This window comes from Spea bombifrons, chromosome 7 (assembly GCF_027358695.1).
Source record: "Spea bombifrons isolate aSpeBom1 chromosome 7, aSpeBom1.2.pri, whole genome shotgun sequence".
Taxonomy (NCBI): Eukaryota; Metazoa; Chordata; class Amphibia; order Anura; family Pelobatidae; genus Spea; species Spea bombifrons.
Genome location: NC_071093.1, coordinates 16,328,888 through 16,356,167, shown reverse-complemented (window position 1 = coordinate 16,356,167; position 27,280 = coordinate 16,328,888). Strand labels below are relative to the sequence as shown.

Sequence of the window (27,280 nt, the reverse complement as noted above, 5' to 3'; positions counted from 1 at the left end):
TCAACGATCACCTACTAAAGCTCAACCAGTCTGTCCAGACCCTTCTGAGAACAGAGCTCCCTTTGCTGGTTGACACTGCAGGATGGTATCGCTGTACTTAAGAGATTGCTTAACACATATTGGGTGTCGTTTGGCAGTGACATAGTGAGTACCAGGAGCTGTAAATTCATACCTCAAGTACAATGTGTATTTGAAATACCCTGGGGTGCCTAGTTCCTGGGAGAGCAGCCCCGGAAGGAAAGAATGTCCAAGTTGGTGGATGACTGATAAAGGGCTCTTCAATGGTATCCACAACTTTGGTAATGTGGCGGTAGGAGGACATCCAGAGTTTCAGGCAGCTGGATATCCCAGATAAACTTTTGATTTACCGATTTGAACTGATTTTAATTACTGAAGAATGGGACCTCGAAAAGCGATGCGTGAAACTGTTAGACCGCACTGAACAGCATGCCCCAGAAACTGCATGCTATAACTCTGCACGCAGATAACCTCCGCTACTGCCCGTGACCTTCCGGTGGTCCACCATAGAAGCCCCGGCGGAAGTACCGGCCAGCAGCAGCGGAGGTTATCTGGACCTGGATCCTCCTCCCTGGCAGCTGGTGGGTGTCTGTGCGATGCTTGCAGACAAGCTCTGCTGCTACCCGATACTTATTAGTCCAACCCCCCCCCCCCGTTTTGACTGTGGTATCTTATATGCCCCCCTATATATTGTTCCTAGAGTTGCTACTGGTTGGAGCTCCACCACACTACTGGATGGAGAAACATTCCTACAGAAACACTCCAAAATGTTGTGGAAAGCCTATTGTGTTATAGTTGCAATGGGGGGGACTAACTACATATTGTCTATGTATTTAGAATGTGATGTCAAAACAGTCCCTGTTGGTGCAGTGGTCAGGTGTTCCAATACTTCTGTCCATTTAGTGTAACTCAAGTGCTTAATATTTTTGCTTTCTTAATCGGATATTGGGGACTTTATGCCACAGCAAATATGTCCTTTATCCTGTTTATTTCCTTGGCAGCTGCCTTGCATGCCTGTTAAAGTTTAATAAAAAAAAATGAGCATTGCTAATTTGTTTAGCCTTTTACTTCAAAACATATTTTATAAACGTTTTAGTCTTGGAGTGTAAGGGTGTTGCTACACAATGCAAAATAGCCCTTTACCCACCCTTTCCCTTTGGCACTAAAAAATGTTAAGACAGGCAGGCTTCTGAGGCTTCTTACATGACAATGCCTGTAACTAATGCCATGCCAATAATTTCTGATTTCTATAAAGGAAAGCCCTGCTATGCTGTTGCATTGTTTATCATGGACTTTGCATGCCAGGAAAATTAAGTTAGTAGTTGAAAGTGGTGTTCCACCTACTAATTTTTACCTAAGCCATCCTATAATACCACTGTTATAAGTGTCCTTCAATAAATACTGCTGTGGGTGTATCATATGAAGTGTGCTGTAAGTTGCATTGAATGTAGCTGTTGGGATTTAGGCCATCTTTAATGCGTTGGTAATCTTTTCTAAAATAACTCCTCTGATAGAAGCTAAAGTTGCTTTCTGCCGTTAACATTTCCGGAAAATTAGGTGTATATGACGGTACTTCATATTTTCCGTAGCTGTCCTGCTGACAGCAGGCTGTCTGTGTACCATCCTGGTGAGCAGGAGTAGAAAGTGACTGTAATTGGATCACTGCAAAGGGACAGTAAAGGTCATACCGAGAAAACAGTTTGTAACTTTTAAAGTGCAAGCTGCCCTCAAATTTTTGAGGAAGCTAAGTTATTTTAAAGGTTTTAACGACTTAATAGCATCTTGGCTTTGCTTTTCAAGCTACAATTTCCCAGTGGGTTACGTTAGTCACAGTTGCTTGGTGGAGCAGTCAGTTCCAGGGTATCCATTAGGCTGGAGCTCAGTGCGATATTATTCATCTGGTATTTCTGTGTTTTGCTGCCCACTATCTGTAGTAGGTTGTTGGTCTGTAAAAGCATTAATTGACATGAAATTAATTGGCTTCTCCTAACCCATGCTCTTTTTCAAAGAAACCTGACCTTGCAAAATTAATACCCATAATTCAGATCTCATTTTGTAATGTTATCTGTAGAAGATACCGGTATATAAAAAAATAAAATAAAAGCAGAATGTAGAAATGGCGGTCTCCTGGATAGTATTTCTTGTCATTTAAAAAATAATTTAATCTATAGGTTGACCTGCTTTGAAACTGATCTGGAAACAATGGTTACTTAACTGATTCTAGAAGACACTGTGCAAACTAAGCATTGGTGGTGTTGCCCTCATACCAGTCTGAACACTATGCTGTGGTCCTTGAAAATGGCCTGGCTGATTTTTATTTTCTGTCCTGTTGACTTTGCTACTTTGCATGCATGGAAAACCTCTAAGGTTCATGTGTCCTGGTTTTATCTAACATTATAAGGTTGTCTTTGGCCTGTTGCATCTTACTAGCTGGTTTGAGAGTAATGGCTGAGGCTTGGTAAGCTTAGAATATAGAATATCCTACTAAAACATTTTTCAGTATGGGGCTATTTGTTTACAGCTGCATTGTGCTGGTTGCTTTGTGGGAGAAACCCAATTTTGGCATTATTTATGTAGCTGATCTATTTTTATGCATAGCAGTCAAAGCAATGTTAATATGCGAAATATGTCCTAGGACACCTAAAGCAAATCCTGACTTAGAGGGCTCAAATTGCTAAATTCAGAAACTTTACATATTTTTAAACAAAATATATTTTCAAGGTACAAGAATTTGAAAAATTGCTAGAGGCTTTAACATATCCAATTTTCAATCTTTAAATATGGAAGAACATCTTGTTTACACAAATATGTTTTTGTGTGTGGCAAAGTGATTAGAAATATGATGCTACCACTTGGATAGAGAAGAGGTCATGTGGATTCTCCATGCCTTGCTATTTTTCATTTGCATGAAAATGGAATCTTGATTTAGCTCTCTCGATCTGCCCAAGCTAGGTTACCCAGCTTTCAATATCGAAACAGTGTGGTGTGATTGTTAACATCTGTCTACCCATTGCTCTACTGCTCTATCACCTCCCCTACTCTAAGGAATCAATATATAAAATTGGTCCAATTTTGGGTAAAATCCGTCCCATATGCCATGTTGCTTTCTGTCAGTGCCTGGCCTTTGCCATACCGGTGTTGCCCTATCGCCATCCTTACCCTGATGCCATGTTTGTTGGAATTAAAGCCCATATCATGTGTAGGCATAGTAATGCTGGTGTTCGTGGAATGCCAAATCTAGTCTGCATCTCTTAGTAAACGCTAAGATGCTGCTTGAAGTAAATTGTGTTCAAAAGTGAGCCCAGAAGGTGGCAGAGGCATTCCCCATTAATTTAATATTTTGTCTTAATGCAGTTTTTTTTCTGTGTATGTACCAAATATGTATTTTGGGGACATTGTCTTTCTGACCAAATGCTGGTGTTTTAAATTTTCAAATGTATGTTATTTTCCTGATCCCCTCCCGCTCTGGCCTCTTACAGCCATATTAACCCTTCCCTTTGTTTTCCCACCTCAAGCCCTCTGCCACCAACTGTGAGCAGTCCTAGATCTGCCCCCCACTGTTTGTGCTATATGTAAAATCTTTCAGATTGTTTTATAACCATTTCCAGCTTTATGCAAATCAGCAATTCTTGATTGTAGGTCTTCTGATTTTTTTTTTTTTTTTGTGAGCCATGTTTCACGTGACCTTAAGCGTCTTGAAAATAAAAAACAAACCTCAAACATTGTGAATTTGCTAATGTCAAAGTAGTTCTAAACACACCTCTAGTCCAGTTTTATTGATTGTGTTTGTTCATTGTTGTAATTAGATGAACATCATATTTTAAAACAAATGTATACATTAATGCTGGTTAATTCCAAGGGGTTCAAATACTGTATTTCCTCATGCATAAGATGCACCTTAATTTTGGGGCCTGAAATTTGAAAATAATGCATTATCATAAAATTCCTACTCATCATCCTCATCACTCCCATCAACCATAACTGCCCCCAAATTAAACCTAAAGGCCCTGTTAACCATAACTGCCCCTAAATTTAACCTAAAGGCCCTGTTACCCATAACTGCCCCTAAGTTAACCCTAAAGACCCCATTAACCATAACTGCCCCTAAATTAACCCCCACCTCCCCTAACTTTCTTCAGCCCAAATATTCATCTTATACTTACTGTTAGATGAGTTGCTGAGCAGTGTGGACACTATAAGGAAAGGGGCGGGGCCAATCGCCAGTGAGTCTGAAAAGGGCGGGCCAATCGTCGGTGTGACTGCAGGGAGGTACTGGAAAGTAGTAACTGCAATCTACAACCACTGTAAGAAAAGACAACTGACAGCCTCTGTAAGAAAGTAGCTGTCTCTAAAGCACATTTTTCCTGGGGGGATAAAAGTCTAAACATTAAGCATGGGCCAATCTGTACAGAATTTCACATCGGATGACTGGAAAAACATCCTGTTTACGTATGAAACAAAATTTGACTTTTTAGTTCATGTGAGTAAATGGCTGCAGTTAAATATTTAGGTTTGGGGATTCTTTGCCTCTTCCGGAGTTGAAGACTTGCACAAAATCAACCACACAAGTCTCACTTGTTCTGCACAAATATAAGACAAGGTCTTTTTCTGAGCAAATACTCTAGGAAAAATACCCCTTGTCTTATATTCAAGGTCGTTTTATAATCCAACCTCGAATAGAGGTCAAATTGTAAGACAAACATCCAGACCCCCAACAGCGCACCGGCTACTAGACACCAGGGAGTCTGGAGCACGGAGGCATGTCGGGGGGGGGGGGTAGAAAATAGTAAAAAAAATAGTTTACATGTGAATTATTTGTTAGTAAAACTTTTTTTTCCTGCATGGTAATCTTATGTTTAGGCTTTTTCTTTTTTTCCTAAATTAATATTCAAATTTTGTGTGGTCATCATCTTATAATCAGGGTCGTTTTGTTCTGCAGAGGCATATGCTATCGTTTCTGGCTTAAAGATGCACAACAATCTTAAAATCAGCTGTGCCAGATGTATCTGAAGTCCAAGGAAGAGCATATCTTTCCCAACATAATCAACTTATTCATTGGACCTCAGCCCCATTTAAAAATCTTTGTATACTTTATCAAATGAAATCGTTTTTTATAAATGCTGAAATTCACGTTGTGGTAGCGGACACAGGCTTTTGGACCCTATTGTATATACACAAGTTTAAGTGATTCTGTTCTAATGTGCTTTTTATTGCACAGGTTCTTTTGTATGTATGATTAAGCTATACAAAGTTTGGTTCTTTTAACCAGGTGATAAACCACAGCCTCCTTCTTCAAGTCCTTCCAGTTTAATTCTAAGAACTTCATTGGATGCACTTGCAGCTCCATATCTTTCTGGACAGTGGCCTCGTGAACTTGGACAAGTGGCACCTTGTATGAAAGACCAATCCACTCAAGTAGGTGGACAGGTTTTTCTTAATATTGACAAATGTGCATTACATTCTACACAAGCCATATACACTTTTAACTGTTACAACACACATGCATTTTGTTAGTAATTAATATGCTCCGATGTGAAAAGACAAGAATTGAAAGCGTTTTACTCCTGTGTAGTGTATTGGTCTGACAAAAGGCAATGCTGATTTCCATAATCATTTTAACACTTTCCTTAAAAATTTTAAATTTGTAATTGAATCCATTTGATGTAAAACCCCTTGTGTCTCTGCATGCAAAATAAATCCTATCCATAAAAAAAACATTTAATACTAGCTAATGTAGAGGAATAACATGTTGAATTTAAATGAAACGTTTATGTAAATAACACTTTTGTGATTCAGTTGAGGTTTTTTATGTAATGACTTTAAATAAAGTTGGTCAAAACAGCCTTTGGCTCCTTAACTAGCTAGTACATACCATGGCCTTTGTCCATTTTGTCACTATACAACTTTCACTGACTAAATACTGCATATCCAGTCTGACCATGAGTCTTTTTTTCTTTTACAAATACAGACTGAGAGCGCTTGGGCCGAGGAGTATGCTGAAAAGAAGAAAAGCTCACATAAGCGTTCTGCATCTTGGGGCAGCACAGAGCAACTGAAAGAGGTTAGGCATCTGCTGTGATGTAAATAGTCAGTATTGGCATTGCATTCATCTTAACAATGTGGTAAAAACAATACTATATGTTAAAGAAGTGCTTGCTGATTAGGACATCTATATTAAGTAAATTTATTGGTTGATTAGTAGTTATGCTCAAAGGGGGAGTCTCATTGGGGGAAAAGTCTAATTGTAGGTTAGTATTAACAAAAACCTTATATAATTTTGTTTCCATAAACCTCCTTTTATCTGCAGGCCTGGATGGTGCCAATGTTGTCAATGTAAAAGAGAGTATGTCAAGCTACTCTGATGAGTGTTTTATACAGAAACTCTCTGCAGAGCTTGCGGTACTGATAGAGTTGAATTAACCCCTTTAGTCCCCTATTGGAGTATTGGTATGTCCATAAAACATATCTCAAGAAAACCTTATAGACGTACCGGTACGTCCTGACCTTCTTGGGAGATCAGGCTGTGTATGGCGACTTGCATAGAGATCACAGTGTGATCGGGGCAGGAAGGAAACCATGTTTCTCACTCTTCCCACAAGCTGAAAAACAAAACAAGAAAAAAAGTGTTAGTGATTTTGTTTGACAATGAAAAGAAATCCCTAAAATACAATTAATAATAATAAAAAAAAAAAAATAAAGGGAGCTAAGTGATGTCATTGTGACATCACTGGAATTACTAACATGTTCAAGTGGTCCCTAAGAGGACCTCTAACCATACTGCACTGATAACCATGCAAATTTGTTTTTGCAAAAAAAAATTAAAAAAACCTTACATCCTATTGCCCTAACACAACAAAGAAAAGGTATAACCCCCTCCTGCCCCCGTTCACAACCCCCAAACCCATTACGCCATAAGTATAAAAAAAAAATACTACCTTTATAGGGTACTATATGTAAGGGATGGATATGGCCCGCTAGAAAGAAAGAAAAATAAATAAATAGGTGGGGTATTTCTGTTATCAGGAGATGAAGCTAAACTATTTTGGTTTCTCTGCCGTAACACATACCCTGTGCAAAAAAATCTAAGCAACACAGAAGTGTTGGTGGAAAAAAGCGCAGGAAATAATTTCTGTGGCCACCTTTGACAGTGTTTGGTATTTCTGGTTTATTTGTTTAAAATTAGAGTTGCGATCCCATCATACCTAGTGTAAAAATTCTACGGCCTTGTAAAGAATAATGTACACCTTATAGTATGTTCCTTATAAGTGCTGGGGAAAAATAGAAATTCTATATAAATTAGGTATTTCTGAAATCAGGACACCTGAATTGATAAATTTGGAGGGAATTTTTTGTTGCTTTACCTGATTTTGTGAGGATTCAGAGGGGGAAATATATATAAAAAAATGTTTTTTCTACTGTTCGCTCATTTTTACTAAATTTCTCTTAGCTAACTATTTAACTATGCTATCAAAAGAAAGCCCTCTCTCGCCTTGAAAAAACAATATATAGTTTGCATGGGTACACTCTTCGCAGGAAAGGGGAATAATCGCTGAACCAACATACCGCCAAAAATGGCAAAATTGCTCCTGGATTTGAGGTACCAAAAACCCCTTGGATTGAAGGGGTTAAAGAAAAGACTTCGACTATGACTATGTCCTGCGAAATTGTCTATATGCAACCCATGTAAATTGTCAATACCTCAATACTTGTCTGTAATAGCATGTTACTTTTGAATTTTATAATATTTACAATGTTAAACTTATTTATTTTCTAGATTGCAAAACTACGTCAACAACTTCAGCGAAGTAAACATAGCAGCAGGCACCACCGGGAGAAAGACAGACAGTCTCCATTTCATGGCAACCACTCTGCAATTAACCAATGCCCGGTGAGGAAATGCATGAGCAAATATGTTGTATGAGCACTGATGGTATGGAAACAAGATATTCATTGATATAGCTGACAACATAATTCTAAGATTTTACTAGTTACATGACATGATTTATAAAGACACAGGCGAGTATTATGCATAACTCTTTTCTTTAATCCCTAAGCAGCAAAGAGAGAAAACATCAGATACAACTAGAACAATCCTCCCTTCTCGATATCACAGTGTACATCCCAAAACTCCTCCTCTTTTCTTTGACGTGGCTCAGATAATATATCCAACAGTCATTAACATAGATCCAGCCGTGGAATGTTCGTCCAAGGAACTCCAACAGAACACGGAGTACCGCCACATGATCATCTGCGAACAAAATAGCCAGAGGCTTTATCCAAACGTTCTCTTAGCAGACGTATACTTGTCAAGCTAAAAAGGAAAAACAGAAAAACAACATGGGAAAAATCATGTCTTTAGAAATGTAGACCCCTGTCTTGTAAACCATAATAACATTTTTAGTCATAAACATTCATAAACATAAATTTTACCAGTGGGAGGGTAAATAAAATAATAAATCATAATCGAGCCCAATGCATCGGATGGGAATAATACTCGCCTCCGTGTCTTTATAAATCATGACCTTACGTCATGTAACTAGTAAAATCTTAGAATTTATAAAGTCATGGAGGCTCATATTATACATCTTCAAAGATGAGCAATAACATTAGAGATAAAATGAATAGTAGGTCTAAAATAAAATTCCTTAAAAGTACAATCCCTAGACCAGTCGGCTGCTTTAAGTAAATCTTCAAGTCTGCAACCAGAGGAGAATGCCTTAGAGGCCATAGCACTCCTGATAGAGTGGGGCACAAATATAGTATCAACCCCTGCCTCGGTTAAAACCCACTTAACCCATCTAGCTAGTGAAGGTGTTTGAACAGGTAAATGAGGTCTGCATAATGCCAGAAATGGGTCGGGACGAGAGACGTCTCGAAAATCTTTAGCTCTAGATCCGTATTCTTTTAGACATGAGAACAGGCACAGGTGTGAATTATGTGGGAAAGAAGGATAAGAAACTGAGGTAATAGATGTTTTGGCTCTCCTTGAGATATCAAATGTGACTCCTTCTGGGGTAAAAGATCTACTGGAGATATCTAAAGCCCTGACATCCGACACCCTCTTGCGTGAGATGAGACAACATCTATCAACTTAGCCGATAATTGGCGTAGGGACAGTTCGTCATTAGGTGGCCACTGAGCAAACAGATGTAACAACAAGGTAATGCCCCAGACCGCATTATATCTAGGGCGAGGAGGCCGAGAAAGTCTAATGCATTTTAACAAACGACAAATGAGTGTTTACCAACCGGGGTACCCTCGACTCCGTGTCCCGCCAAGATGCGGACCGTTATGTATTGATGGTACGGTAGGCAGATACGGGATCCACGTGTCGTCCCACGCGCCAATTAACCCAGTATTTCCAGGCACCTCTATAAACCTGTCTGGTACCTGGTGCCCACGCTCCTTACAGGAGATCGAGAGTTGCCTGCGGAGCGTCCAAAACGTCTTGACGTAAGCGCCAATCGCTCGGGTCCCGCAGAAAACGGGAGTTCCATATTGGAGGCCAGGCTGAAATGCCAGTCCTCCGACGCGAGGTGGGTCAGGTCTTGAGACTTTGTGCCGCCTAGGTGATTGATGTACCTGACTGCGGACGCGTTGCCCATACGTAGCAATACGGAACGTTTTGAGGATTGTTGTGCGAAACTGCGAATGCGCCCTCTGGCAGTTCCAAGCAGTTTATGTGGAGGTCCTGTTCCTGTCTCGACCATTTCCCTCCTATGGAGTGGTCTCCGCATCAAGCCCCCAACCCAGGAGGATGGCGTCCGAGCCTATGACTAAATCCGGGGCTGTTCTGAAAATTGCCCTGCCATTCCAGCCATCTATGTGTTGAAGCCACCACGAAAGCTCCTCGGCATCCTTGCAATACACTGGAATGGCATGATCGTATGACATGCCCTGTCGCAGAGACCGAATCTTCAAACATTGAAGATCACGGTAGTGAAGTGGGCCGGGAAAGATCGCCTGAATGGAGGCAAACAGAAGGCCTATGACCCGTGCAAGATGATGAATCGTAATCAGTGGTTGACGGAGGACCTTCCTGATCTTTCTTGATTGTCCTGACCTTGGCTACCGGGAGGTGAAGGGATGTTTGTAGCGAATCTATCACGAAACCTAGGAATTCCAACTTTTGAGACGGGATCAGGATAGACTTGTCCCAGTTCATAAGGAAACACAGATCCCGAAGGAGACTTGTGGTCCAATAAAAGTGGCGTTCTAGGGAGTGTTTGTCTTGCGACATAATTAATAAGTCGTCTAAATTTTAATTAGACGCGCTCTTTCCAACGCAGATGGTCGATTACGGGTTTCAACAGTTAGGTGAAACACCAAGAAGTGAAAGATAGGCCGAATGGCAAGCATTTGAAGTGCGATTTCCGCAGCTGCGGGCCTGTATTCCTGGTGGGTCTGCCTGGATGTATTGGGACCTCGGGAGCCGTGTTTTGGACCCCTGTGATAACGGCCAGCCGGACGGTCCCCACCTCTGCCAGCCCCTCAAAAAACCTTCGGGCTAAACACTCTCCACGTTAGCCTGGGCTTTATCCAGTGCAGTGAATGTCTGGGCGAAGGAGCCTAACTCCTTTATGAACTTGTCCCCAAATAGCATGCCTTTAGCTGAGGTACCAGGTTCGGAAGTGGCCATGTTAACAAGTTTAGGCTCGATCTTAATTAAGATTGTCCTGCGTCTTTCACTGGCTATGGTCATATTGGTGTTGCCTATTAAGCATATGGCTCGCTGTGTCCACCATCTTATGGACATAAGATCCAGGGGGGGTCGACCATCCCAAAGATACGGGCACAAGGGCCCAGTGCATCTAAAACTTTATTCTGGCAATTCCATAGAGAAAAGTCCAGGCCCTTCTTTGGCCTCCAGCCGGAGATTTTAGGATCCACCTCAGGTGTATTGCTTGCCAGGTCGGGGAGTGTGGGTCTGGGGCATTTGGCTTTTAGCTTATTGCAGGTTGCTTTATCTAGGGGCTGGCGAACCCTGGCGGCTATATATTTTGGATTTTGGTTGCGTCTGGAACCAGTTGGCCGACCTTGGGTGGATTTGATTATCAGGGGTTCGCCCTGGGGGTCGAGCAGCGCATTAGCGTCTGCATTGAGGGCAGGTCCTCAGAAGGAGCAGCAGCTCCAGCCTGGTCACCATCTCTGTGAGACATGAAGTATAAACTAGTGGGAGTAGTGGGGAGTCAGTGATGCTAGTAACTCACCAAGGCAGAGAAAAAAAATAAAAGGGCAGGGAAATGGACAGTATGGTGCGATAGAGGGAGATGTTCCAAGTAAAAACGATACGTTTGGGGGCCAAAACGAGGGTGTAGGGCGCGGGAAAAACGTCAAAATGCCTAGGAGGCTACAACAAAATGGCGGCCGCGTCGGAGAGGCTTCATCAAAATGGCCATCGCACATGCGCAGTTTTGGTGGAGCCTCTCCGTCGGTAAGGGCACATATGTAAAGGAAGAAATGAAAAGCAAATGTAAGTGCATTTTGTTAAACCCTAAATGTATACATTAATGCACTCACAAAAGACTATACAAAGAGTACATCTGTTAAAATCTTTATTTCCACTGACTCTAAAAACAAAAAAGAAACACCAATGGTGCAGTATCGCAGCAAAAATCTGAAACACGAGTATAACAGATTTACAACTGTTGCACACGTGCTAAAAATGGAAAAGGTCGTAATAAACTTATATCCTTTCTGCGTTCTAAATCACTCAATGAGGTGGTTCTCTTACAGCTTTGCATTACCCCAGGCACTGTTAGTCCCATCCTCAACATGTTTTGCCGGCCTCGCAATTCTGCTTCATCGCAATAAAAAAAAAATATAATAGCATGGTGTAGAGGACTGCATCGGGAGGCGGGTCCCGCGGGACCCGCCAAAAAACTTGCGGGCGGTCTTGCTGGGGCTGCGGGCGGGCAGTCAGGCACTGTACCTGTGGGTCCCGGTAATCCCGCGCAGTCCCGCAAGGCTGTCTTCTCGCTGCTCCATAACAGTGTCTCCTATCTTGCTCCGCCCAGGAACAAGGCGGAGTCACGTAATGTGACGTCACTTCCTGTGACTCCGCCTTGTTCCTGGGCAGAGCAAGAGAAGAGACGCTGTGAGGGAACAATTTGCGGGACTGCGCGGGAAATCAGGTAAGGAGGCGGGTGGGATTGGCCACAAATGTGGCGGGAGCGGGCGGGATTGGCCACAAATGTGGCGGGAGCGGAACACCCACATTGCGGGAGCGGGCGGGAGCGGGATTAAAAACAGCGGGAGCGGGCGGGAGCGGGATTAAAAAAGCAGTCCCGCGCAGGGCTCTAGCATGGTGTACACACACAGACTCTGGCGCTATACATACACTCACGTACAAACACTACTCCTTGCTGCCCGCCACTGCCTGTTTACCACCACGAGGTCATGTAGCTTCCCTGCTTGGCCAGGCCTGGTGTAGGATGCCAAGAATCGATTTCTAGTTGCCATAGCGACGTGCAATTGTCATTCCCTGAATAATGTAAAACTTTAAAACATACCTCAGGCCACTGTTGAACCCTCTCCAGCTTCTAACAGTACGGTAGGCCACAACTACTTTACCTTATGTAAATACAGAGAGATATGGTTTTACTGTACACACAAAGCCTCTATTAGACAGCCTGCTGCCACCAGCACAAAGCTCCAAGTGCTTTTCTTTGGCCTGTGATTGGTACCCATCTTATCTGGAATAGTAGAGTTTCCTTCAGTAAACCCTGTATTTGACCGGATATTCTTTATTCCAGATGCAAATAAACTGACTATTCATAATGAAAGCTATGTTCAGCCCCTAGTTTGCTATGAATATCATTAACCCCTTCGCGACCTTTGCCGGTTCAGGACCGTCATGACAAGAAGGTCACTAAATGACCTTTGACGGTCCTGAACCGTCAAAAAGTTAAATAAGCTTAGAAAGTGATCAAGGATCACTTTCTTCGCTTAAACGGCCTTGCTGCAATGCCTCGATGTCGAGGCATTCAGCAAGGCCGAGATCGGCATCGGGGGCCATGTCTGGCCCCTCCCCGGGGCGTCAACAGCTGCCATACATTGTATGGCGGCGGACGCCCGTTTTAAAAGCGTTTAGGAGGCGATCAACGATCGCCTCCTAAACTTAAATGGTGTCGCTGGAATGCCTCGATCAGGAGGCATCCAGCGACACCAAACACTTACCTTTTAGGTGGGCTGTGACCGCTCCGGAGAGCGGTCACACCCGCAGCTGCCGGTGATCTTCGCCATCAAGTAAGATGGCCGCCGCTCTGTAAAAAAAAACAAACAAAAAAAAGTTTGCTAGATGGTCTCCAGACCCTCTAGAGAACTGGCTCCACTTGCTGGTTGAATACAGGTACTGCATTCAACCATGCAAGTCAATGGAGCCCAGCTTTCTAATCACTATGTGATTAGTAAAATATTCAAAAAAAAAATAAAAAAAAAATGGAAAAAAAAAAAAATGTGCTAACATTTAAAAATAATTATGCAGTGATGTCACTAGATGAACCATCCAGTACCAGCAAAATGTGTAAAAAAATATAAAAAAAAGTATTAAAAAAATAAAAAAAATAAAAAAATAAAGTTTATTATTTTGAGCAAGTGCTAAAATTTCTCAAAAATCTCAAAGAGTTAAAATAAAAGCACTTCAAATACCCAAGGGGTGTCTAATATATATAAAAAAATGGCTGATGGGGTAAATTGGAGTGGCCTAGCTCACAGATAGGGCATAGGTACAGACTGACCAAAATGGAGAAAAAAAGCGCACTTCCCAAATGTGGCATTTTAAATCTGAAACAACCCGACAAACCCATGCATGTCGGGTATCACTGCACTCAGGAGATGTTCCTGAACACATATTGGGGGGTTGTTTGACAGTGACATATACCAGAACCTGTATATCTATAACTAAATTACAATTTGTGTGAAAAAAATTACTATTACAAAGTTTGACAAAGTGTAGTTCTATAATTGGTGCATGGAAAGGGTTAAAATAACAGCATTCGGAATACCCTGGGGTGTCTAGTTTTCCAAAATATATGGTTTGAATGGGTTAAATTGAGTTAACCGGCTTCAAAGATATTCCAAAGAGGAGATGGAGGCAGAATGACCAAATGACCACCTGAATTACGCATGCCCCAAAAGTAGCCTTTTACCAGCCAAACAATCTGACAAACCCATGCATGTGGGGTATCGCTGTACTCAGGAGATGTTCCTGAACACACATTGGGGTGTTGTTTGATAGTGACATATACCAGAACCTGTATATCTATAACTAAAGTACAATTTGTGTGGGAAAAAAAATTAAAAAAATTACTATTACAAAGTTTGACAAAGTGTAGTTGTATAATTGGTGCATGGAAAGGGTTAAAATAACAGCATTTGGAATACCCTGGGGTGTCTAGTTTTCAAAAATATATGGTTTGAATGGGTTAAATTGAGTTAACCGGCTTCAAAGATGTTCCAAAGAGGAGATGTAGGCAGACTGACCAGATTTGTTAAAAAAGATTTGGAAATCATAAAACGCTGCTTGTACTTATTGCCCTATAACGTACAAAAAACAGCAAAAAAACATAAAAACATTGGGTATCTCTAAACTCAGGACAAGTAGTAGAATCTATTTAGCTAGTTTTTTTACTTGCTTTTTTAGGTGAGTAAAAGATTTTTCAAATAAAAGTCATAAAATGTCTTTTTTTCAATTTTTCACCATGTTTTTTTTATTTTTTTTATAGTAAATAAGATGATACGATCAAAATAATGGTATCTGAAGAAAGCCCATCTTGTCCTGAAAAAAACAATATATAACTTATGTGGGTACACTAAATGGGTGAGGAGAAAATTACACCTGAACACAAGCACCACAAAAGTGTCAAAACAGCCTCGGTCCCACAGGGTAGAAAACGAAAAATGAGCCCGGTCCTTAAGGGGTTAAAAGATGTTACACAAAACATTTTGTTCTTTCACAGTCTCTTTGGACTGGTAATCCTATTACTTTCCTATTACTATTACTTTCACAGCAATATGTTTTGTAAGAATTAAATTAGTAAGTGGTGATGGAATTAAACATTAAAAATGGCTCTCAGGATCCGCTTTGGGCTGGTGCCCACTGGGTTTACTAAATAAACACATTGTAACCGTTTAGTCCCACCCACAGTAAATCTTGAAGATGGACATTTTGATCCCCCTTTAAAATGTGCTTCTTTTATATACCGTATATTCCGGCGTATAAGACGACTTTTTAACCCCAAAAAATCTTCTTAAAAGTGGGGGGTCGTCTTATACGCCGGGTACTTACCAAGCCGGAGGTTCCCACGAAGCCACCAATCTCTCTAATCACTACGCGCCGGCTATTGATGCCGTCATGTCCCGGCGCCCGGCATCAATTGCCGGCGCGTAGTGATGAGGGAGCAGGGAAGCCCGAGGTCTGGCACTTGAGACCTCGGCTTCCCTGCTCTCTAATCACTAGGCGCCGGCTATTGATGTCGAGCGCAGGGATGACGTCATGTCCCGGCGCCCGGCATCAATAGCCGGCGCGTAGTGATTAGAGAGCAGGGAAGCCGAGGTCTGAAGTGCCAGACATCGGGCTCCCACAACTGGATGGAAGAAAGAAGACAGAAGATAAGGTAAGAGATGGGGAGAAAGGGACAAAGGGGGGAGAAATATATATATATGTGTATATATATATATATATATATATATATATATATATATATATATATATATACACACACACACACACTGGTGTGTGTATATATATATATATATATATATATATATATATATATATATACATACATACCGTACATATATAAATATATACATACGTGTGTGTGTGTGTATATATATATATATATATATATATATGTGTGTGTAAAGGCAGGGGTGTGTGGTGAGGGCAGTGTATAAATGTGTATGTATGGACAGGCATATGTGTAGATATATATATATATAGATATATATATTATATATGTGTGTGTGTGTGTGTAAGGGCAGTGCATGTATGTATATGTCAGCAAATCAACCAGCAAATCACCGGTAAGGTACATCGCTTGCTGTGATTGGCTGGTTGTTGTACGCTGGGTAGAGGGGTAGTCTTATCCGGCGAGTATAGTCCAAACTCTATATTTGGACTGTAAAAGTTGGGGGTCGTCTTATACGCCGGAATATACGGTAGTCAAGTTATTTTTTAGAAGCTGAAATGTGTTTTAAGTTAAAAGGTGCCTTCTGTTCCCATACTAGTTAAGATTGAAAGAATAATCTTGCAGTCCACATAAATTGAGAACATTTTAGAATTCACATATTTATGTTCCATAGGAAAATGTTTTAAAATGCAACCTGTTTTAAACAATGTGACATTTTTTTTTCAGACCTCCATGTCAAAGAATGTATTGACTCCTATGACTATCCCTATCACAAAGTCATCTGGGTCACGATTTCGGAACAGCATAGAGGGATTAAACCAGGAGATTGAAATAATTATCAAGGAGACTGGAGAAAAGGAAGAGCAGCTAATGGTAAGTGTAGGTCTTCTGGCTATTCTGGTACCATACTTAGATTCTCGCCAATTTTGGCTTACCATTAGTTGGGCTCTGTATCCACGTTTTCTCAGCTGCACATGTGATCAAGAAGCATTTTTCTTTTAAATATCACCCTCCATATTGTGGGTCTACATAGGAGGGTGGGTTACTCCAGTATTCATCTTGAAGCATATATCCTTGTGGTTTCTCAGCATGGAGATTGTTCAGGCCTTCCTGATGTCAATGGGAACATTTCAATGGGGTTCCTTCATCTGCTCCCTCAGGTAAGCTTTTGTTTTTGTTTTTTTCCCCCATTTATTTGTAAATTGGGGCACAAAATATGGTATGGTGTGTTTAGTGTTGTTGCATAACAAACACCCTCAACCATTATGGGTATAACTTGGTGCGACAGCATCTGGATAATCTCATTAACATTCATAGTATCAAAGGTTGTGTTTTGGTTGATGTGTGTTTTTACTAGTGTGGAAATTAACATCTTTACAAACTATTTTTGCTTAACATTGTCATATATAATATCGCTTAAAATTCTTATTATACCTTGTACGTTAACCTTAAAGCAGTTGAGCAGTCACATTTCTTAACAAAATCTTGTTTTCTTTTCGGGGATTTTGACAATAAGGACAGTTCTAATAGGAGGATGGGGCAGAATGAGATATAATAAGTTAATATAATTTATAGATGTCCATAGTGTAACTTTATGCAGACAGGCCTCCAGTTTGGAGCTGCAGCTTCTCCTTAAGGTGATTGATTGTACATATTTTCTCTACAGGTTAAATAGTGCATAGTGAAGTACTTACAAAGTCTTGAGAGTTCTGCATCTACATCAGGAAATAATTTGTCTAAGCAAGGATATTATTGTTTGTTGTCTTATATAGCACCATCATATTCAACAGCACTGTACAATGAATAAACCAATTTTAAATTAATTTTACATTTTTTTAAAAGAGTCCTGAAGTGCACAGGCAGCCAGTGAAGATAAACAATATGACTTACAGAAACAGATGAGGAGGGCCCTGCTCAAACATGCTTACAATCTAGAGGGAGTTTTGGCAAGAGGTAAAAGTACCACTGTTAGGGATAGACCTGCCACACTAGCATGAGTATTGCAGGAGAGGTACTAGAAAAGGTTAGCTAGGGAATATCGGAGGAAGGACACTAATGTGTAAGTTTGTAGGCATCCTTAGAAAAAAAGAAAAAAAAATGGGTTTTGAGGGTTTTTTTTCTTTTGAAAGACTGAAAGCAGAAGGAAGGCATGTAAGCTGGGGGGAGAGTATTCAAGAAGATAGGGGCAACACTTTTGTGCATAAGAACTAGAAATCGGAGAGGACAAGCTGAGACCATTGGATGAGCGGAGAGGCCGGCTAGGAGTGTATTTAGAGATGAGTGAGGAAATAGAAGTAGGGGAATCACTATGATGAACTTTGAAAGATTCAGAATTTTGAAATGAATCCTGAAGTGCACAGGCAGCCAGTGAAGAGACTGACAGAGGGGGGAGGTGTTAGTAAAGCGATGGTGAGTAAAATAAGTCCTTGCAGCAACATTCATGGTGGATCGTAGAGGGAGAAGACAAGCTAACAGGGTTATACTAGTCAAGGCATGAGATATGAGGGCATGAACAAGATAAGAAGTTTGGTTTTGGAGAGATTGAGTTTTAGGAAAAGTGCAGACATCCAGTTTAGAGACGGAGTCAATACAGTTAGTTACACTATCGAAGACAGAAGGAGAGAGATCAGGAGAGGTGGTATCTTGGTGCCTTTGCCATTCAGGTGGTATTGGAAGCCAAAGGTTGAGATTAGTTTTCCAAGTGAGGTCGTGTAAAGTGAGGAGGGGTCAAAGCACTTTGAGGGTGAAAGTGTTATTGGAGAGGGAGATGCTAAAGGTGCAGTCATAAAGGCAGGATGTGAACCAGGAGAGAAGTGTTCAATAGTGTCAAAATCAGCAGAATGATTCACTTGGATTAGTATAGAGTACTGGTCCATGGGCTTGACAGTGAGGAGGTCATTAGTGACTTTAGAAAGGGCGGTCTCAGTAGAATGTTGAGAATGGAATCCAGATTGATGAGGATCAAACAATTCTTTTAAGAACCTTTGAGGCAAATTGAAGTAGATATGGGAACATACTTGGCCAGATCAGTTATGTCCAAGGAGAACTTTTGGCTTTTGGTAGGGAGAGGTTGAAAATAAACTGAGTGACTTAGGTGTTCTTCTAAATAAAGGTGTTTAATCCTTTAGCGTTGCAGAAACAACTGGATTTTTGGACTTGTTACCTTCAAAACATCGTTAGTACTGCTAAATAACTACATTTATAGAAATAACCTACAGTGTTTTCTTTTTCTTAGAGAATGTATTAAAATATGTTTTGATTGAAAGTGTGGGACTATTCATGAAAGAAGGTATCTGTGACAACTATCAACTTACATTTTCTGTACTTGTCTCCCCTACGCTAAAAAAGCGTGCTGAAACTAATTCTCTACTCTGGCTTCTCATAGTTTATTTAGATTACAGAAGTGCAAATTGACAGAGCTGCTTTTAAACACAATACTGGTTCATAGAAATAGTCTGAAGTGTTAACATTTTGTGTGTTTAGAAATGGCTGCATTTTTGTGTTAATAAATGCACTTTGAACTTCGGTGAGCTGTTCTCTGGGCAGTATTTTGAAAAAGTGCCAAGTCTGTCGGAAAACGAATTTGAAAAGAAAAAGGGTCATCTGCTTTGGTCACTCACTTAAAGGGAAACTATGGAAAAATATTTTTCAACTTGCATAGTTACATAGGCTGAAAAAAGACATGCGTCCATCAAGTTCAGCCTTTCCTATATCGGTTAATTTGTTGCTGTTGATCCAAAAGAAGGCAAAAAAACCCAGTTTGGCTCTTTCCAATTTTGCACTAACCAGGGAAAAAATTCCTTCTTGACACCAAAATGGCAGTCAGATTTCTCCTTGGATCAATAAGCTGTTTCCCCATAATCAAAGATTATATCCCCGAATATTATGTTTTTCCATCCAGTTGCTGTTTAAATGTCTGTACAGACTCAGATAAAACTACCTCTGCAGGCAGAGAATTCCACCTCCTTATGATCCTTACTGTAAAAAACCCTTTCCTCTGCTTTAGACTAAATCTCCTTTCTTCCAGTCTAAACGCATGACCACGTGTCCTATGCATAGTCCTGTTTATGAACAGATTTCCACACAATGGTTTGTATTGGCCCTGAACATATTTATTTAATGTTATCATATACCCTCTGTGGCGACGTTTTTCTAAACTAAACAGATTTAAATTTGTTAACCTTTCTTCATAACTATAGTGCCCCATTCCTTTATTCATTTTGTAGCCTGCCTCTGCACCCTTTCTAGTGCTATGATATGCTTCTTTAGAATAGGTGCCCAAAATTGCACAGCGTATTCAAGGTGCGGCCTTACCATTGATTTATACAGAGGCAAAATTATATTTTTATCCCGCGAATTGATGCCCCTTTTTATACACGACAATACCTTACTGGCCTTAGCAACTGCAGACTGACGTTGCACATTGTTGCCTAGTTTGTTGTCTATAACAATTCCCAAATCCTTCTCATTTGTCGTGACCCCTAACTCACTACCGTTTAGGGTGTAGGTTGCTTGTGCATTCCGTATCCCGAAGTGCATAACTTTACATTTATCGACATTGAATTTCATCTGCCATTTGTGTGCCCAGTCCCCCAGTCTATCTAGATCCCTCTGCAGCACAGTAATATCGCAGTGTATTACTTCACTGTATTACTTTACCTAGTTTAGTGTCATCCGCAAACACAGAAACATGACGTTTCAACGCCTATTGCCAGGTCATTTATAAATATGTTGAATACAATTGGTCCCAGAACAGAACCCTGAGGGACACCACTTACCACTTTTGACCAGCTTGAAAATTTACCATTTATAACAATTCTCTGTACTCTATCTCTAAGCCAATGTTCTACCCAAGAACAAGAATTTGCATCTAGACCGATTTCCTTCAGTTTGAATACTAACCTATTGTGTGGAACCGTGTCAAACGCCTTGGCAAAATCCAAGTAGATTACATCCACTGCAACACCCTGATCTACACTTCTACTTAATTACTTTGTATAATGCAATTAAATTAGTTTGACAGGACCTATGTTTCAGAAAACCATGCTGATTTTTGCTAAAAATACTGTTCTTAAAATACAATGCTGTATATATAAATGTAAGTTAGCATTAACAAAAACAATGTTTTATCTCATTTTGCTCCAATAACTCTGCAGACCTGGAGGCTGCCGTTGTCAGTCATGATATTTCGGCAGATTATCTTGACTTACTTACTAGAAAGGACACCTGTCTGGATCTGGTGAAAACTAACAACATAGAGATTTTTTTAAAATATTCGATTAAGGGAGTATTTGAGGAACAGTGACCATAACATGGTGACACTGGAAATTCACAAAAGCAAACTAGAAGAGGCTCCACCAAAATGCTGAATTTTAAGAAGGCCGACTTCAACAGGTTAAGAATGTCCCTTAAGCTAATTGACTGGGATGAATTCTTTGTAGCAAGAAGTACAGAAGTACAATAAGTGTGTCCCTTTGGGTGACATGCAAAGGAATGAAATAAAAGCAATGTGGCTTAACAGTCAGGTAATAAGAAAAAAATATATCATTTGAGACATAAATTAAAAAGATCAGCAGCATAATTTTATGAAATACAAAGATGCTAACAATTGCAAAAGAGCAATTAGTATGGCTAAATTAGATAATGAGAAACTGAAATCCAATGACGGCAAGAGAAATATCCCATTGTTATTTTTTTAATACATAAACAATTTTTAATACATAAACAATGAAAAAAACCCATGGGAATTGTTTGCCCATTGAGTTCTGAAATTGGTAAATTGGTTAGCAAAGATCCGAAGATGTAGTTAAAATACAATAACAGACACACACATGCTAACACATTAGTCACACACGCTTTTAACACACTGTATGCTGACATAGACTAATGCCTTACAGTAACACATACCACCATACACTCATACGTGCTAACACCACACTCTTGTACGCATGCACACACTATCCAACAACATACACGCACTCTGACTCTGGCACCATACCTAGGGACACATATGTAAAAGAAGAAATGAAAAGCAAATGAAAGTGCATTTTGCTAAACCCTAAATGTATACAATAATGCACTCACAAAAGACTATACAAAGAGTACATCTGTTAAAAACCTTTTATACATACGTTTTGCCCGATTCAAAAGGGTCAGTACGGTTTTATGAAGCACAATAAAATCCTCCAACTGGGCAAAAGTGGTAAGTGGAGTGCTTGAAGGTTCTGTTCTAGGGCAGGTGTTATTTAATGTCTTGCAAAGGGTGTTTAAAATCATGTGTCTGTCTTGACAGAAGATGCAAAATTTAGATAATGTAATGTAGTCTGAGCAAGGCATTACTTCCCTGCCAAAGAGATTTGGTCAAATTGGAGATCTGGGCAGCCAAGTGGCAGATGAGATTTAATGTTGACAAATGGAAAGTTATGCATTTTGGGGAAAATAAAAATAAACATATACCTTAAATGAGGTTGTGTTGGGCAAATCATTAAATAAAAAAGATTTGGGAATAATTGTAGACGATAAACAGTGGTTCAATGTCAGCTGTAGAAATGTCAGCATGATGTTGTCATTAAAAAAAAAAAAAAAGGTGCAGACCTGGGCACCTTCCTTTTATATATAGGCTTGAAGGTTTTTTTTGTTTAGCTAATCTTTTATAAGACAGACTTGGGTAACTAAGTAAATAACATATTGGTTTCAAAAGGAAGAGCTCAGCCTATAGTGAGAAGTGGCCTGTGGGGAATAAATGATCGTCCTTTCCATTGTGTCTGCAGTACAGCAGGATTTGAGGCGGCATGTGGGAGTTGCTTGGTTGTGGGTGGGCTATCCCCGGTATCCATCAACTGTGTCTGTGGTACCACTGGCTTTATTATATTGAAAAAAATATACAAGGATATGATTGGTTATAATGGCAAGATTGGTTTTAGCTTGTTGATACAGTGAGAAATCAGATTGCCATTTTGGAGTCGAGAAGGATTTTTTTCCCGTTTTGAGGCACAAGTGGAAATCGCTTCATTGTGTGTTTTTTTGTTTGTTTGTTTTTTCTCCCTGCTGGGTGATATACAGTGAGCCATTGTATTACTTACAAAAAGGCAGCATGAGGAGAATGCATAGTAATGTATAAAATGCAGCTACCTAAAGACTATATAACTATATTTATATAAATATTGGTTTTGTCTGATACTGTTCCACTTAGGCAAAACATGAATTGTGCATTATAGAATGTTAAGCAAATAAGCCTTTGCTGAACTGTGAACTTTATGGATTGATAAACTGTGTCTACATTTGTGACATATGACAATTTGAGCATTCCTTGAAAATACCGTATTTACTTGATTTATAAGATGACCCCCCCAAAATCTGAATATTAATTTAGGGGAAAAAACCTGAATATAAGATGACCCTATAGGAAAAAAGTTTTTACTAGTAAATATGAATTCATGTAAACTATTTTTTTCATATTTAAAAAAAGCTATGATTGAGAGAAAAAAAATAGTTTTTATTTCCTTTTATTTGCCAACCTGCCCCCCTAGTTATACAAATCTGCCCCAGGCTTGCCACTCTGCCCCCAGAAATGCCTTATACCCCCATGTATGCCATTCTGCCTCCCTGATATGCCTTATACTCTCCTATATGCGACTCTGTCTCCCTGATATGGCTTTTAACCCCACGGTGGAAGTACCGGCAGCAGCTGAGGTTACCAGACAGGAGGATCCAGGTCCCCTGCAGCGCTGTGGGGGATCTGGATCTTAGTCTCATAGTCAGACCTCTATTTGACAGAAAAAACCTTGTTTTTATAATCAAACAAATATGGTATATGAAAGAGGCAAATTCTGTGAAAGTTTTTGGCATTCGACAATACTAGAAATGATTGTAATGATGTACTTTGTTATAAACGTGTAAAAGAAATACTATTATTATATTTGTTGTAATATAGCCTCAAGATATCCCAGATGGACATCGCGCTCCACCCCCTCTTGCACTGCGAAGTATTGATACTCAGACACCTGGAGCAGCTGACTGTGGAAGCAACAATAGCAGCCGCTCACAATCTATTTCACCAGCCTCCTTCATTACAATCTCAAACAACTTCAGTCAGGAGAGCCCTTCTTTGGTGAATGACTTAACTGGAGATCCACGAGACAAAGGTATTAAACTCCAATAACATTTATATATTCATAATAGTTATGTTTTCATGAAAGTACACTAAACTTACACTAAATTATTGTGGTATTAATTTACATTGTACGGTATTATTAGAGCTTTGGATTTTTTCATTTGGTTATTTTGGATAATTCTTTACCTTGCGGTTGATAATTATTTCAAAGATTTGATAAATAGATCCGCTTTTCACTGACATTGAATTACAGTTTTTGGGAAGATTTGTCACCATGTCACTACTTGGCAGGTTTTATACAGGCAGGTGGAAGTGTGCACATGTTTATCATAGTAGTTAAACTATTGCCTCCATTTGCCTTAAAACTGTTAATGGTACAATCTTAAATTGCAGAGAATGGAAATCACTCGCCTCTTCCCAAATATGCCACATCTCCAAAACCAAACAACAGCTATATGTTCAAACGAGAACCTCCAGAGGGTTGTGAGAAGGTGAAAGTGTTTGAAGAAAGCGCGTAAGTACAATTTTACACCAACAAGATGTTTAGTTCTAGCACACAGTTGCTTGCACAAGTATTTAAAAAAAAAAATCAATAAAAAAGGATTGGGCAGACAGTGAGTGCAGACTGCACGTTAAACTATTCGCATAATGTTAATTGACTGGTATTAAACTACATATTTCTATCTATCATGGCCATAGTTTGTGCAGGACAAATGAGCTTTGTTTTTTTCTAATCCCTGGAGGAAAGTGAGAAGAATAACTTTTCTTGCTTTCTCTCACGCGAACAAGAACGTCAACAATCTGTCCCCCATCTGTTTCACTTTTCTTTCTTTTTCCCAAACGTGGCTGCTTTTAAGCGACTGTAACATTTACCTCTGTTAATAATAGTTCTTAATCTTTTCTTCTAAATGCTGTTGTCCTATTTCTTCCATGACTGTGCAGTGCTAGTTCCAATACATAAAGAGGTTTATGCACTGTGACCATTACGTGAAGCTGACCAGTCCGTTTTGGTCTTTTGAGTGCGGACTTCGCCTACCAAGAAAAACTTTTCATCCCAGCTCTCTATTGTACCAAATGTGTGAGTGCACATGTGACATGTATGAGCAAGAAGACTGTATGCACAGACAACACATTCAACATGTTTTACTATGTTTTAAGTTATGCTGTAATGCCTCGATGTTGACATTCAGCAACACCGAGATCAGCATCAGGGGCTATGTCTGGCCCCTCTCAGGGGTGTCAACAACTGTATGGCAGCGGACGGCCGTTTTAAGAGTTTAGGAGGCGATCAACAATTGCCTCCTAAACTTTTATGGTGTAGCTGAAATGCCTCGAAAGCGAGGTATTTAGCAAAACCGAACACACACCCAAATAAAAAATTAAATAAAATCAAGTTGCCAAAGCTTCCAAGAGGGTCTCTCTGGGCCCTCCTGAGAGCTCTGGCTCCCCTTGCAGGTTGAATACAGCCATGCAAGTCAATCGAGTCCAATTATTTTCCACTGAAAGAAATGTTAAATAATAAAAGCACAAAAGAAATGTTAAAACAGTCATTGTTATGAATGGTACAAAAAAATAAAATCAGCCATTGTCATGAAGGGCTTAATGAAAATGTGTGGTTCTGTGTGGCAGGGATAAATGCTCTCTATGTAAAATGATTGGCAGGGTAATAAATATAATACCAAACATTATAGTAATGATAATCCAACTTACAAATTGAACTAATGCATCCAGTGGTGGGGGGTGGTGGCAGAGTCGTAATGTGTGAAATAGTTTGATGTTTTGTTTGAATGGTACACCACTGTGTTTGCGCAAAGTCTCAGGGATTTTTTCCCTTTTTTTTTTTTTCTTCCAGTTTTTGCATAATATGTTTTCAGGCAGCTCCATGTTAGCCATTTGAATGTGTTCTAACTCTTCTATCTTAGCCCAATCTACAAGACAAACACATTGGCTCCTTGTCACACTGCCTGTGGTAAACATACAGTGGGTCATTGTTAATCATCTACCCAGGCACTCTGACTAATTAAACTTTGTTGAGGAACAGGCTTCAGTTGCATTACCATAAATAATCATCTCAGTGTGGTGTGCAGGGAAAGTCTCCCAAAATATCACCTTACAACCTCCAGGTCTATAGATAAAGGATGTTTTTATCTGCTTTGCCCCCCCCAAATAAAAAAAAAACAAGTTTTTGTCAGTGCTGTATACAGCACTGTTGGATTTCCCTTTTTATAATACCCAGTTTACCTTCTAGTTAGTGCTCATTGTTCACAGATATAATATATATGTATATATAAGGAAGCTCATCAAAATACAGATTTTGTTAAAAATAAAAAAATAAAACTTTATTTTCACAGGCCAAAACCACTTCATGAAATACCACCCTTCTACTGTCCTGACAAGAACAAGGTGAACTTTATTCCAAAGAGTGGCTCTGCGTTCTGCTTAGTCAGCATCCTCAAGCCTCTGTTGCCAAATCAGGAAATCACGTTCAAGAGCTCCAGCCATACGCTTGCGGTGCCGACCAGTATCCCAACATCACTAGTTCAGAATTTCAACATGGCATCACTATCAGCAAGTCTTGAACAGGAGCGTAATTCCCGTGGGACAAATACTTTTGTCTCTCCAATGTCTCTTCTGCACCCAACTGGGCAAATTGATGAAGAAGATGATTAAAAAAATCTAGTTTACCATTGTAAAGAGAGAAGGGCACTTCTCATCAAATGAAAAACTCCAAACGCAGTACTGAAATAAGATGTTCTAAATACTGGACTTAACTACATTTGTATTAAATGTACAGAATGGAAAACCATTGTGTTAGCAGTATTAAGACTGCTTTTGGAAGAGCTTGCTCTTTTAGGAATTAGATTTTTCCTTTGCTTAGTTTTCTGTTTTGACCCCTTAACCATTGGTAATGTTAATGAGCTAAGGCTTTACCAGACTTTTAGTTCTAAAAAAAAAAAAAAAAAAAAACCTATAAAAAAAAAATACAAAAATATTTGATGTTTAAAATCTTTATGCTGCGTTTACCCTTTTTTATGTCATTATGTTAATTGTTTTCATCTGCTTTTAAATGCTTATGTTTAAACAATTTCTGCTGGGCAGTGATAGCAGTGTAATCATGATGGAGAAGGAGGTGGACTCAACCATCCATCTACTTCCAGAATGTATTGTTTTTCTTTGCATGTTTAGAAACGGTGTCTTTCTATGGAGGGGACAACTTGCTGGGTGTGGTATTTAAACCGACCTCAGACCAAATACAATATTGACCAGACTAGCCCCTTCTTTACCCCCTCAAAAGGTTAATGTTTTGTGAAGTAGTAACAGAATGTATAAATAAGGTAAAATAAAATGACTAGGTAAGTGGAAACTGATTTGTCCCGTGGCATTGTGTAGCATCCCCTTGGTCCTCTTGTAACAGAAAATATTGTGATATTTAGAGTAATATGTCAATTGCTGACTTTTGTTTGGATGCCATTCTTTGTGTGGGGTTTTATGCACACTGTCAATCAAATCCAAA

The 27,280-nt window shown here is 39.8% G+C and overlaps 1 protein-coding gene across 2 annotated transcripts in view; it reads left to right on the top strand.

Moving 5' to 3' along the window:
* Window positions 1-26,727, top strand: part of FAM117B (family with sequence similarity 117 member B) — a 32,264-nt gene extending 5,537 nt beyond the window's left edge. The window contains exons 2-9 of one of the 2 annotated variants that reach the window (XM_053471132.1): window positions 5,288-5,433; window positions 5,987-6,079; window positions 7,793-7,906; window positions 16,380-16,526; window positions 16,742-16,813; window positions 23,587-23,797; window positions 24,160-24,280; window positions 26,118-26,727. In XM_053471132.1, coding sequence (XP_053327107.1) covers window positions 5,288-5,433; window positions 5,987-6,079; window positions 7,793-7,906; window positions 16,380-16,526; window positions 16,742-16,813; window positions 23,587-23,797; window positions 24,160-24,280; window positions 26,118-26,436 — 1,223 coding nt within the window. In that variant the 3' untranslated portion in view covers window positions 26,437-26,727. The remainder of the gene's footprint in view (window positions 1-5,287; window positions 5,434-5,986; window positions 6,080-7,792; window positions 7,907-16,379; window positions 16,527-16,741; window positions 16,814-23,586; window positions 23,798-24,159; window positions 24,281-26,117) is intronic. The other variant, XM_053471133.1, reaches the window with a different exon arrangement.
* The last annotated feature ends 553 nt before the right edge of the window (window positions 26,728-27,280 follow it).